The sequence below is a fragment of the Pleurodeles waltl genome, chromosome 6, assembly GCF_031143425.1.
Source record: "Pleurodeles waltl isolate 20211129_DDA chromosome 6, aPleWal1.hap1.20221129, whole genome shotgun sequence".
In the NCBI taxonomy this organism is placed as follows: Eukaryota; Metazoa; Chordata; class Amphibia; order Caudata; family Salamandridae; genus Pleurodeles; species Pleurodeles waltl.
Window position 1 is genome coordinate 559,452,178 of NC_090445.1, and position 14,598 is coordinate 559,466,775.

Here is a 14,598-nt window from a genome sequence, read left to right on the forward strand (position 1 = left end):
GGTGCAACCTTGCTGGGCGATGTATGAGATGGAAGCAATAAAGAAGACTTGCTCTTTACAGGTAAAATTCTCTGCGGTAAATAAGGAGATGTTCCAAAGTGAGGATAATGAGTTGTCGACGGAGCTGCCGTCGACGGAGCACTCATCGATGGTGTTCTCGTCGATGGTGTAGGCGTTGACGGAGCCGTTGTCGGTGTAGTCGGCCTCGGTGCTGCCAGTGTCGACGAAGGTGTCATCGACGAAGTCAATATTGCTACGTCCTCCGTTGACGGGGCTGTCGTCGACAGGTGCGGCGTCGTCGGTATTTTGGTCGGTGAAACCGACGGTGATCTTCTGAATGTTCTCGTCGATTGATGCGTCGACGGCAAAGATTTCAGCTTCTTACCCGTCGACGTCTTCTTTATTTTCAAGGTGTGCGACGACAACGGACCATACTTCAGACTCACCGACGTTATCACCGTAGATGATAGTGGAGACGAAGTTACTATCATCGGTGATGGAGGAGCCGTAAACGTGGTCGTCACTGTAGTCGTCGTCGAAGGAAGACCTGTCGTCAACGGAGCGCTCGTCGACGGTGTCGTCAACGGTGTAGATTTTCTGGACGTCGATTGAGGCAGTGAGCTTGAAGGCTTATTAAGCTTCTTTGATGAAGCAGCAGGTGTGGATGGCTCTGAGTGAACCTTGCCACATGCTACCTTGGATGTTGAAGGTAGATCCCCTGGCTTGTCCTTAAAAGCATGCAGCTTTTTAGCTGACTTACTGCTTGAAGGGGATAGGCTCTCCACCGACCTCTTCCTTTTCTTTGAGGTGACAGAGGTGTCACTCTCCTCCTCAGAAAGAGCTTCTCTTACCTTTCTTTTCTGGAGCTAAAGCAGGAGCCTGGCTTCTCTGTCCTTCAGAGTCTTGTTGGGAAAGGTCCTGCAGATCTTACAGTCCTTGACCTTGTGCTCTGGATGTAAGCAGTAGATACATTCCTTGTGAGGATCCTCACAGTGAAGTCTCAATTTTCCACAGGTCCCACAGGGCCTAAAGAGACCTTTTCTTGTAGACATGATGGAAAAAACTTCTGTAGAAAAAGTCAAGTGAAAATTTCCAAGAATTTCTCTTGAAGAAATAGAAAACTGAGCAGAGCTCAGGGAGACTCCCTTACACACGACATGCGGTAGAAAATCTGAGAGACTGAGCCTCTGTGCTGAGGGTTCTAAAGGGGTGGTCACGCCTGATTGGCTGAAATTTGGGCTCTTTCTAAAGAGGCTGATAGTTCAACAATTGAAGGTGTTTTTTCCTATTGACTTCAATGAAAAAAAAAAAAAGTTTTTCTTTATTTATTGCTTTCTATGTACCGTGGGACTCCCACTTTGACGACGGGGAATGATTCAAGCATGTGAATCTATGAAAGATACCCCAATACTGGAGAACATTGCTAGTATTGAGATGGTGAAGTAAGCTGGGAACAAAATGTTCAGATGCCCCGTATGTAAAATTTCAGCGTTTATTTGAAGAAACATAAACGATCCAGAGAAATCACCCCAGCGCGCAGCAGTCAGCCCCTGGTGTCACAGAAGGAAAAACAACACTAGGCTGTTGCCTTCATCAGAATGTCCGGTGTTCCTCGCGCTAACAACGCGGCGAGGAACACCCAACAGCGAAGGACGGCTGCGTGTCAGCGTCTCCACTGCGCATGCGAAACCGAGAACAGCTGAGAACAGTTGACCAGCACACGCAGCGGTTTACGCTGCTAACCAAGCCACTACAGATGCCCACTTATTGGTATCTTACGCCTCCTCGCTTACATAAGGGTAACCCTGCGCTCAGTGCGGAGCCTCAGCAGCACTGTGAGTCACCTGGGACCTTACTCCACATACTCTGGGAATGTCCTAAGCATGCACAATTCTGGGAAGCAGTTCTTAATGCTATAAATGCACATCAGGACATAATATCTCCTAGATTCCCAGCATACACAATCCTGGGGCTTCCCAACATGCTCACCTTCCCGCTTAAGTCCTGCAGGGGCCGTCATATTGGCTTGGCATTGGGGCCAACCCAACAAACTATTTTTGCACACTGGGGTACTGCCACACTCCTGATGCACCTGGGTTGGCTCCACTGCTTGTGGCATATCTTGAGTATAGAAAAGCTTACCTTAGTATTGACATCTCACGGTGACTCCTACAGAGAACTTTAGCAACCATTCATTACTCTCTTGTCCAAAGAATTTCAAGAACTGATGTGCCCCCAAAAAAACACAACCCTTAAACATTAGATTTAAACCTAAAACCCCACCATGCCACAAAACTGACCAAACTTATATTTTCAGCATAACACTAAAGCAAACATTTTCTCACAAACAGAAAAGGAAGCCCCACCTGACCCAAATATTAACTATACCAAACACAAACGATATCATATCATTGGCAACTTAAAGCAACATTGAAAACATAAGTTTAAAACATGAAATGTTTCAATTAATGTTTAAATATTAATATTAAACACAACAAACTTTTTTTTACAAAAGTATTCATAAATGTATACCACTTTCAGACAGAATGACTGAAAAAGCCACATATATCACATCACAGAAAGGCAAACAATTGTTATCACACATGGGATACACATTACACAAGGAAGTATAAATTTGCAGAATGTGAATTAGATGTGTACTAAATATTATACTAATGCTTGTTATGAGAGGGCTACAATTAAAAATGGTATTGTTCTTAACGTCAGAGAACAAAACAAGTCCCCAAAGTTACAGAGATGGAAGTAAAACATACTTCAAGATTTAAAAGAAGCAAGCACTAGTTCCAAAGGGCTTTACAAACATCATAGAAAATATCACAATACATAGAATAAGAAATTACTGCAAACTAAATAAAGCTAGGCCTACCACCAACACTACAAAATATCCACAATAGACCTATCCACATCCCCTCCCCAAAAGTCCTAAATAATAACTTAGAAAGGGCCTTATCTATGAAACAACAACAGGGATCGCACTCACAGAAACTAAATCCGCTTCACAAAGATATTAATGTTAATGTAGTATGAAATGAGAGGTAAAGGTAAAAATTTGTTAGTAAATGAAAATTTTAAAAATATTATATTTGTATACAAAACGATGGAAATGTCCAGAAAATTATTACAAAGTTTTAAAAGATATATGTAAAATTACTGTACATGTACTTTAATTGAAGTCAATAAAATATATGAATAAAAATATTTAAATGATGAAAGGCATTGTCTATTATTACATTAAAACAGAAACTACACATAACTATGACTTGTAAACCATTTTGGGGAAGTTCCTCAACACTATAGAGAGATAAGATACATTATTCCAACTCGAGTTTAAACTATTTTGGGGAAGGTGTTGGAGTAATGAGATCAGATTTACTATTTCCACTTCAATGTGAACCATCTTGGGGAAGGTGATGAAAACAAAAGTGGTCAGAGTTACTATTCTCACCCCAATCTCGTGAAGTGGTTGGACACTATAGGGGTCCCAATGTAAACCTTTTTGGGGAGGGTGTTGGACTCTAAAGGAGTCTTATGTACTATTCCCACTGCAATTGAAACCATTTTGGGGAAGGTGTTGGACAGTCAAAGGTTCAGACTTACTATTCCCACTCCACTCTAAACCATTTTGGAGAAGGTGTTGAGCACTGAGGGGGTCAAATATACCAGTCCTACTTCAATATAAACAACTTTGGGGAAGGTGTTGGACACTATAAGGGGTATCTTTACTATTCCCACTCCAATATGAACCATTCTGGGGAAGGTGTTGAACAATATAGAGGTAAAGTATATTATTACCTCTCCGATCTAAACCATATTGGAGAAGGCGTTGGACCCCAAAGTCGTTAAACATACTAGTCTCACTCCAGTCTAGTCCAGATGAGTCAGATTTAATATTACCACTTAAACCTAAACCATTTTGGGGGAGCTGTTGGGTGGGCAAGGAAGAACCCATATTTACGGATTCCACTCCAATGTAGGGTATTTTGGGGAAGGTTTTGGGCAATAAAAGGTTCCAATTTACTATTCCCAAAACACTGTAATCCATTTTGGTGTTGGTATTAGACTCTGAAGGGGTTAGATTTACTATTCCCGCTCCAATCTAAATCATTTTGGGGAAGTTGTTTGGCAGTATAAGAGTCAGATTTACTATTGCCACTCTAATCTAAACTATTTTGTGGAAGGTGTTGGACAGTAAAGGGGACACATGTAACATTCCTACTCCAATCTGAACAATTCTGGGAAGGTATTGGACAGTAAAGGGATTACATTTGCTATTCTTACTCCAATTGGCACCATTTTGAGGAAGTTGTCGGACACTGAAGGGATCAGATTGACTGTTACCACTCCAACCTAGACCATTTTGAGGAAGATGATGGGCACTAAAGAGGTTACATTTACTATTTCCACTCCAATGCAAATAAATTTGGGGACGTGTTGGACACTAAAGGGGGCAGATTTACTATTCAAACTGCAATCTAATCAATTGTGAGAAAGATTGTTGACAATAAAGAAACACAATTTACTATTCCCACTCCAATCAAAACCAGTTTTGGGAATGTGTTGGAGACTAAAGCGTTCAGATTTACTATTGCCACTCAAATGTAAACCACTTTGAAGAAAATGTTGTGGGCTTAAGTGGTCATATTTACTATTCCTATTCAAGCCTAAACCACTTTGAGGAAGAGGTTCAGCCCTTAGGTCGTCACACCTCTAGGGTGGAATAGTCCACACACCAAGGAAGGGGTTCTACCATTTTGGGAGTGGGCAGAATATTGCATTCTGGGTAAGCTAGATGCTATACTTGACAGAAAGTTGTCATGAGGTGGGAGGTACCCTGGTAGGCCATTGGCTAGTAGCGCCCACATCCCCTGAGAGGAAGTTCTGGGCATAAAAGTGAAATCCCTATCACCTGTTTCTCCGGGCGGCAGATATTGCAGTACTGCCCAAACCGGGAACTGCTGGCCAAAACTGCAGAGATTTCCGACCTATCTTGCTGTTGAATACAGAGGTAAAAGTGTGGGCAAAGGAACTGGCCAATCTCTTGGGAAAGATAATTGACCATCTGGTGCACCCAGATCAGTGTGGGTTTATGTCGGCGGGAGCTACAAGGCATAATTTGCAGTGCGTGCATAACGCCATTTCCCTACGGAAATCAGTAGATGATCACAGTGCCTTGTTGTCAATCAATTTTCAGAATTTTTGATTCAGGTGACTGGGCATATATGTTCACCCTTCTTGAGTGGATTGGTTGTGGTCCCCAGTTTCTCAGCTTTGTGAGACTCTTATATACTGATCTCAGAGCCATGGTGCCCATTGGTGGACAGGCCTCAGAACTGTTCCCGATGGAGAGGGGCACACATCAGGGCTGCCTCCTATCTCCCTTGCTGTTTGGATTCCAGATAGAGCCGTTGGCTGCCTGAGTGTGAGTGGATCCACTATGTAGGGTTTCCAATGGGAGGATGCAGTGAGTGATAGAATATCGCTTTATGCCGACAATGCACTCCTGTACTTGGGAGAATCTCAGGTATCTGGAATTAGGGCATTGAAAATCCTAAAGATATTTGGTGAGTACTGAGGACACCGTATTAACCCACGGAAGTCCGTAATCTACTCTATAACCATGTGCCCGACCACTGAAATGCCATATCGATCCAACCTGAAGGATTTAAGTATCTGGGGGTGTTTGTCACAGGGTTTGCAAAAACTTCCTTTGAGAAGAACTTGGCACCACAGCTAGAGAGACTGTCCAAAGACATTTTCTTCTGGAAGGCTCTCCCACTGTCCTTATTGGGGCTCTCAGCCATGTTCAAAATGGTGGAACTGCCACACCTTTTATATCACTTACAGAACCATATGTTTCCCCATCACTAAGGCGGTCATTCTGACCGTGGCGGGCGCCGCCTGCCATGCGGTCACCGCCGTATGACCGCACCGCGGTCAAAAGACCGCAGCAGCTATTCCAACTTTCCCGCTGGCCCGGCTGGCGCCCTCCAAAAGAGCGCCCACCGGCCCAGCGGGAAAGCCCCTGCAACCATGAAGCCGGCTCCAAATGGAGCCGGCGGAGTTGCAGGGGTGCGACGGGTGCAGTGGCACCCGTCGCGATTTTCACTGTCTGCTAGGCAGACAGTGAAAATCTTTGTGGGGCCCTGTTAGGGGGCCCTTGCACTGCCCATGCCAGTGGCATGGGCAGTGCAGGGGCCCCCAGGGGCCCCACAACACCCGTTCCCGCCATCCTGGTTCTGGCGGTGAAAACCGCCAGAAACAGGCTGGCGGGAAGGGGTCGGAATCCACATGGTGGCACTGCAAGCAGCGCCGCCATGGAGGATTCCCTGGGCCAGGGGTAAACCGGCGGGAAAACGCCAGTTCCCCTTTTCTGACCGCGGCTTTACCGCCGCGGTCAGAATAGCCCAGGAAGCACCGCCAGCCTGTTGGCGGTGCTTCCGCTGCCCTCCGCCCTGGCGGTTTCAAACCGCCAGGGTTGGAATGAGGGCCTAAATCTTTTTTCCTGAAAGTGAACACTCAATTGCGTACACTGGGGTAGCGGATCCCACACATCTCTTTAGATTAGTGTTTGATGGAGGCATAACCATGCTGGAAGTTCAGCTGTATTATTGGGCGGCACACCTTCTTATCAATGACCTACCATCATTGATAGGTGGTTCAGGGGGTTCACAGACCCAGCCTATGCTCTCACAGGTGCTATACGGGGAGTGCTGAGGGGGAAATTGCCCCACGCGGGTGGTGTTGGAGACGTGGAGGAAGCAAAAAAGGCTACAGGTTGGAAAAATAGATTGCCCTTATAAGCACCACTATGGAAGGGGACCTATCTACCTCCAGTTGCAGCCCTGCAGGGCTTTACTGTTTGGGACCTTGTGTGGATCTCAAACCTAGGAGACATATTGGCCGGCGGAACATTGAAATCCTTCCAAGATCTACAGAGGGAATTTGCACTTAACCGCATGCAGTTTATTAGATACCTACAGCTTCGATGGGCACTGACACCCACGTTTCTGCCACTTTTGGAGATACCAGAGTTCTCGTCTCTGGAAGCTAAGCTCCAATTGACAAACATGACAGAGCATAAACTATTACTGACATATAAAATGTTCCTCAGGAACATGCCAGGTCCTATGGAGATGGTGCATAGGGCCTGAGACACGGACTTTGGAGACCTGGATGGCAATGACTGAAGGGAGGCATTCGAGGCACCCAAAGAGACAGCCATAGCTTCACAATTCAGGCATATTCAGTTACAATTACTTAATTGCATTTATTATACCAGGGTGTGACTACACCGCATGCGGTTTTCGACCAACAGAGCTTGTCTGCTCTATAGGGGTAACCCAGGAAATTCGATACATACGTTCTGGCTCTGTTCTGCTCTCGCATGTTTCTGGGAGGGAGTCCTTGGACAACTGGAGGAAGTTTTAGGTAGCAAAATTCGAAGGGATCCCAAATTGATCCTTCTACACATCACATACAGGCTTGGAGGCACACAATATCAAAAAAAGCTCTTATGGCTAGGTCTGGTACTCGCTAGGAGGGATATCGCAAAGTCATGGAAGGAGGTACATAGTCCCTTGATCGAGGGGTCGGCCCTAGGTATGGATTTTTTAATGGGATTGGAAAGACCCATTTATGTAGCGAGCAGGTGCCCCAAAAACTGAAAGACCCATTTATGTAGCGAGGGGGTGCCCCAAAAACTATCACAAAATATGGACCGGTTGGGCAGAGGCACGAGGGATCCTCCTGGAACCAATTCCGGATAAGCCAGGGACAACTAATGCTTAAGTTGGGGTTTAAAAAGACATCAAAAGAGTGTAGAGGTGCTACTTACTGAGTGGAAGGGTGGGGGAAGACTTCAGTTCTGCATGTGCTGCCTATACAGTTGCTTGTTTCTGAGATACGCTATGCACTGATACTGTTTGCCAATGCTGCTATGTTTATTGCTGCTTGCTCTGCCTGTGGAGGGCACGGGAGAAAGATTAATAAAAAGTTTATATAAAAAAAAGAATGATGGAGTGATCAAGCAAACCTAATGAGGAGGAAAAAGCTACAAAGAAACCAGAAGAAATAAAAAAAGGATTGTTAGGAGAGTATGTGACTGAAAGGAACAATGTTGATTTGGAAAATGTTGATATTGGTCTAGACCATCGTATTACCACCAACTGACACCATCTTGTGAGAAACAATTGGGTGAAGTCTGTCTTAGAGCTGTGCTTGGGTACTTACATCAAGTTTCACTCAACTGTTTGGGAGTATGAATTTGCATACGCCAAGTTACGATTTTCACTTTTCACTTTTGTACAATGGATGTTTTGGTGCTATTTCACACTGTAACGCTGGCTACCCTATTCTACAACACACGTTTCCCAAACTGACAAAGAACCAGGATAATGGTCGATTATTCTATCTAAAGCCCTGAATTTACATTGTGGGCCTTCATGCTACTGCAGTCAATAGTTCTCGATAATAAAGGATAAAAAAATATTTCTGACTCACCTTTTCTAGATTTAGGCCATGCGATATATTGTCTGCTGTAAGAAAAGCTGCTGCCAAGTGGACAATAGCGCCAGCTTCACCACAATGAGGCCGAAACAGAAAGGTATTCATCCCTCTCTCCCTACAATAAAATAATTATGTTAATAACAGAATATCAATTATGAATCTGTGTTTATGTATGTGTGTGTATATATGCATATACAGCGACAGTGATGAAATAGGTACTATGTTGTGTGCTAACTCAAGAGTGGGATTGACATTTCAGAAATAATAATGGAGGAAAGGAATGTGCAACTTGCATTTACTTATTTTTTAAATGAAAGGTGCTAATGTATTTGATACATTTTTGCAGACAATAAATGTTAGTTTTGTAATTTAAATAAGAGATAAAAGGAGAGAACGAGAGAGCAATAAAACCCCAGAAATTATTATTCAACGACAAAGCACTCGCCTAATAATATATTACCATTAGCACACTGGCATGATCACAACAGGTCAAAAGTCAATGACAAATTATATACCCACCATACACACAAAATGAAATGAAACCAAAAAGATGCGCATCTAGCACCGTGACAACATGAACTCCCACCCAAACTCACACACGGATAAGTCAAGGGAAGGACAACATTCATTTTAAATAACACACAATTTATAAATCTCAACAATGATGTGAAAAATATAAATGAATGTAATACATCTCAGAAGTTCGGGTTCAACTTCCAGGACAGGATGCAGGTTAAAGGCTGCAGGCTGCACCACACACAGCCATGCAAAGATAGAAACACATTTTGGCACTTCAAAGATAAGTTAGTGTTGGAAAATGGGTTATTGATAGGGCAGGTAGGTACCTACACCTAGCAACAAGCCACAAACCTCCACAAAAGTACAGTTAGGTCTCAGTAAATTAATCCCAGCTCTACCCTTGGTAGCTTGGCATCGAGCGTCAAGGCTTAACTTAGGAGACAAAGTGTAAAGCATTCAAATATCACACAACAGTAATTAAATAAAACACAGGAAACAGTTTAAAAATCCAAAACCAATTTATAAAAATAGCTTATATTTTTATCTTTAAAATGACACAAAAACGATTAAAATCGGTTCAGGGGAACCGGAGATATGAATTTTTAAAGTATTATTATTTTCTAGCGCTCAGAAACAAAAAGCGCCAATCGGGTCATCTGGTTGCACCAGGACCGGGGCAAAGTCAAATTTCAGGCCGACCGCGATGGAGCCCTGCTCGGCTACAAGTCGCGGGAGGCCTCGGTTAAAAAGTTACCTTCTGACTTAGTCTCTTTTTTGATGTTTTTCTTCCCCGGGACGAACCTGCCAGTTGGATCTGACCTCCTGGAGCCCTTGTCCGGATACGCGAAGTCGGTTTCCTCGGTGGTGATTTCTACCTTCGGACTTAGTCGTTTTTTCGAGATGAAAATCCTTCGACCGGGGTAAACCTGGATCTTGATCCGACGTCCGTGGAGCCCTTCTCGGATACGATGGCTGGAAGGTCCCGGTCAACTTTTTACGTTCGGACTTAGTTTTTTTTTCGGATGTTTTTCTTGACCGGGACGAACCACGAAGTCAGGCCGGGTCGTGGTTGAGGCAAGCCGGCTAGAATTTCCGCGTCGAGTCGGTCACTTTATGGAGCTTTTTTTCTAAAATTTCTCCAATCTTTTCCAAACTTCTGGGGCTTCACCCAGATGTTCTTTTAAGGTTCTTTTGGGGTCCACAGCTCACCCCAAGGGTCCAGAAGTTCTGTGATGGTCCTTGGGAAGTGCGGACTTCAACTCCCAGAGTGCACCTGGCGCAAACTCCTTTTTGGCCACTGGGCAGTGGTCAGCTGGTCACTTTTTCAGGAGTTGGTGCAGGGGACTCTGGTTAGCAATTTTTCACCTGTAGCAAACAGGGAGTCCCTCCTTGAACCAGTGGAAGCCAGGCAAAGTCCTTCTTGTGGTGAAGCCCAAGTGTGCAGCTGGTGCAGTCTTTCTGAGTGCAGGGTCCAGGTGCAGGCCAGGGGTCCAGCAGGGCAGTCCTTCTTCTCCTTGTAGTTCTTTCTTCTTGAAATTTGTTGGGGATCTGAGGCGTGGGTGCAGGTCTGCCAGTTTTATCCTTGCTCCTGGGTGAAAAGCAGGGGGGCCCTGGTTCTCCAATCAGGGACAGGGTCGTCCCCCTGTGATGACCACTTCCTGGGAAGTGTGGCAAAAATCCATCCCAGAAGGCAACAGTCTCTAAAAATCCAAAATGGATGAATCTGATTTTTGGAGGAGAGATCTGGCTGAGCCCACCCACTGGTGTGGCTAAAAATCATAAACACACCCCTCTCCTGCCCTCTCCTAATCTAATCAAGGGGGCACCTAATTGTCTGGGGTTGCAGGATGTGGGGGTGTTGCTGGGTGCTGCAAATGTCCTTCTCTGCCTTTGAAGACCAGTTTGGCAGCCCTCCCCCTTCCTGCCTCACCATCTGCTGAGGGGAGATTCTCTCCCCCAAGCACATTCCTTTGTGTGAAGTCAGGCCACTTCACACCTCATTAAAGTAGCCTGGCAGAAGCTGCTGCAGGCTGGCCAATCAGAGCACAGCAGCAAAAACAATGCAGAGCTGAAATTGGCAACTTTTTAGGTAAAGTCTAAACTTTTTACCTGCACTAGTTATATTAAATCCAACAACTGGAAGTTGTGGGATTTATTATAACAATCAATTTGATACCAAATTCTTCGTATGTAACATTTAAGGAGACTTTAAAATTTAAAATAAAGTCTGCCCATTCTAGCCTATGAAGGCCATTTACTTCAATGAGGGAAAAACGAATTTGGCTGTTTTTACCTCACCAGGGCTTATAAATCTATTTTTATAAAGTCCCTGCTTATAGTTACATGGCACCCAGCCCTAGGGGCACATAGGGCACACCTTAGGGGTGACTTATATGTAAAAATAAGGTAGTTTAAGACTTTGGAAGTACCTTTAATTCCAAAGTCGAATTTGCATATAACTTTAATTTAAAAGCAGCCAGCAAGGCAGGCTTGCTTTTAAAATGACACTGGGCACCTCAGCAATGCACCTAGGTGTGCACCACCTATGCTGTGGTCCCTAAACCTACATGCCCTACCATATACTAGGGACTTATAGGTAGGTTAACTTAGCCAATTATAATTAGCCTAATTTGCATATCCATTTTACACAGAGCACAGGCCCTGGGACTGGTTAGCAGTACCCAGGGCACCATCAGAGTCAGGAAAACACCAGCATAAAGTGGAAAATGGGGGCAAAAAGTTAGGGGGCCTCTGCAATCAGCCCCAGTTTCTCACACAACCCCCCCCCAGCCCACACGCCCAGGAGACTCAGCCCAACCCTGGGAGAGTCTTCCTGGCTTGTTAGGCGAGGAAGACAGTGAAGAAAACTGGCTGTCCCTTTGCAGGGCCTACTCTGCCTTATATCCTCCTGTCAGGGTCACTCCCTCTGGGTAGTGAAGCCATCCCAACAGTAAAAGGACCCAACTCAAACTGAAACTTCCCTCTAGGGGGGTCTTCCTCCTCTCTCTCTGTCAACTTGGGTAGTGAGGTGCCCACCTCCCCTACTCCTAACTTTGCTAGGGCAACACCTAGCTTACCCAAAGAGGTCACCCAACACTTGAGCAACCCCACCATGACCAACAGGGTCAGGGGGCCTACTTTGCTATTGGCCCTGGGGTCTGCCTCCCAGGCCAAGTACAGTGCTGCCAGGAAGGCTAGCACCCAGCAGAGGCTACTGACAGCTGTCAGTACCCAGAACCACACCCTAAGCTCTCCACTGACAGGTGGCTGAGCTGCTTTAGGGGCAACTTTGGGGTCCTGGCACCCCTCTTGCTGTCTAGAGTGGGGGGCTACCACCTCCTGTGGCAGACACCCTCCTTCCACTCTCCCTTCTGTCAGTGCAGGGGCAACACCTTGCATCTGGACAGCTGCCTGACTACTCAGGACTTCCTTGGGGTCAGGTGAGGCCTCACCAGTGCCACCTCTGGGCTCCCCCCTTACTGGGGCAGAAGGCCCTTGGCTCCCTGGAACTCTCTTTAAGAGTGGCCTACCCTTCATTTTCTTCTTTCCTTTTCTTGGGGACCCCTGTCTCCTAACTGTAGGGACTGACTCCCCAGGACTTTGGGTTGGGGGGGCGCCCTGGGCGACCACCCCATCTGTGACCAGACTCACCTCTGGGAGGTCATTGCCCAGGATACAATCTAGGGGAAGGTCAGCACTGACTACCACCCTAATCCAGTCAAGGATACCCTCCCTCTCTAGGGGCACTATGGCTACAGGTTTGGAGGTGACCTCCCCTGTGGCTATCCTGACTTTCTTTGTCTTTTCTGGGACATACATGTCTGGGGTCACTAACCGGTCACTCACTACAGTGTGACTGGCACAGGTGTCTCTCAGGCCAGTGGTAGGGATCCCATTCACTTGAATGTGGTGGAAGTGCCTACTCCCACCCTCAGGGATCACCAGCTTACCATCTGGTCCTGTCTCCCAGCACAATGCTAGGAGGACTTCATCATCTGAGGAATCCTCCTCTATGGCTACACTGGACAGCCCAGTGCTAACCACCTTCTTTGGACAGGCTGCATCTCCTCTGAAGTGACCTGTCTGCTGACAGTCAAAGCAAGCCCTACTGTCCAAGAGTTTTTTTAACCCTGGGTCTCCCTGTCTCTGCATGTCAGAGTGGGAGTGGGATTTACTCTCCTCCTTCTTAGGGTTCTGGGGTACAGAGGGAGTCTCTGTGGTGGGCTTACCACCTCCCTCTTTAGGTTTTTGGGGACCTGTCCCCCCCTTCTTGGAGTCTCCCCCCTGGGACTTGACAACCACCCTGGTTCTCAACCACTCATCAGCTGCCTCCCCTAGCTCTCTAGGGTTGGTCTGCTTAGAGTCCACTAGATGCTGGCGTAACCTTTCTTGGATACAATTGGTCAAGATGTGCTCTCTCATGATCAGATTGTATAACCCCTCATAAGTATTTACTTTGTTGCCAATAATCCAGCCCTCTAGTGCCTTTAGTGAGGTGTCCACAAAGTCAACCCAAGACTGGGTACTGACCTTCTGGGTGTCCCTGAACTTCATTCTATATTGCTCTGGGGTCAGACCAAACTTCTTGACTAAGCACCTCTTCATACTAGGGTATGAATCTGCCTCCTCCCCCCTTAAGGTCAGAAGCCTATCCCTCCCTGAGTTGGGGACCAACTCCCACAAAAGGGAACCCCAGTATTGAGGCCTAACCCTTCTCATTTGGAGTGCCCTCTCAAAGGCCCCTAGCCACTTATCTATGTCATCGCCCTCTACATAAGCAGGAACCACCCCCTTGGGTAATCTGGGGCAAACTCCCCCACCCATGGACACCTCAGCTTCTTTATCGCTGCTTCCATCTTTTTTTTCTTTGCTTGCCCACTTCTTTTTTTCTAGGGCAAGCTTATCTGCCTCCAAAGCTATGTAGGCTAGCTGGGCTTCCAGCTCTCTCTCCCTGATGGATGGGTTCTCTCCTCCTGAAAGGACCCTCTTCCTACCACTAGCTTTGGGTCTGCCCCTAGTGACTGTGTCCAGTGAGGACCGTTCCTCCTCTTCCTCACTTGGGGTCTGATGCCTTTCCTCCCCTGAGAGGTTAGAGTTAGCATCATCCTCTTTTGGTTCCTCCTCTGGAGCTTCCTCTGTCTCTACCTCTTGGGCCTCAGCCCATGCTGTCAGGGATTTAATCAGGATTTCCTTCCTGAGATTAGTGGTTGCAGGCAACCCCCTCTCAATACACAACCCCCTAAGCTGGACTACTGTCAGTGTGGGTAGGCTAGCCAGATCAAGCTCCATGGTTCCCTAGTTTTGTGTCAACAAAAACTTTTTGCAAAAATTGGAAACAAGAATTTAGAAAAATTACAAAAATTCAATAATTGAAATTAATCCAAATTAATTTTTTTTAAAAATTTAAAATTAAAAATTAAAAACAATTTTTGCACTAGGACAATTTAAAGGATTTTTAATTTGTTTTATCTAAAACTGTAACGTGATATTGAACACAAGTACAGGATCCCGTCGCTGCTTCCAATTATGTTGGAAAATGGGTTATTGATAGGG

General features: G+C 45.8%; 1 protein-coding gene across 1 annotated transcript in view; it reads right to left on the reverse strand.

The window, feature by feature from the left end:
- AMPD1 (adenosine monophosphate deaminase 1) overlaps positions 1 to 14,598 on the reverse strand; it is a 1,595,039-nt gene that overhangs the window by 268,033 nt on the left and 1,312,408 nt on the right. The window contains exon 10 of the mRNA XM_069242152.1: positions 8,521 to 8,641. Coding sequence (XP_069098253.1) covers positions 8,521 to 8,641 — 121 coding nt within the window. The remainder of the gene's footprint in view (positions 1 to 8,520; positions 8,642 to 14,598) is intronic.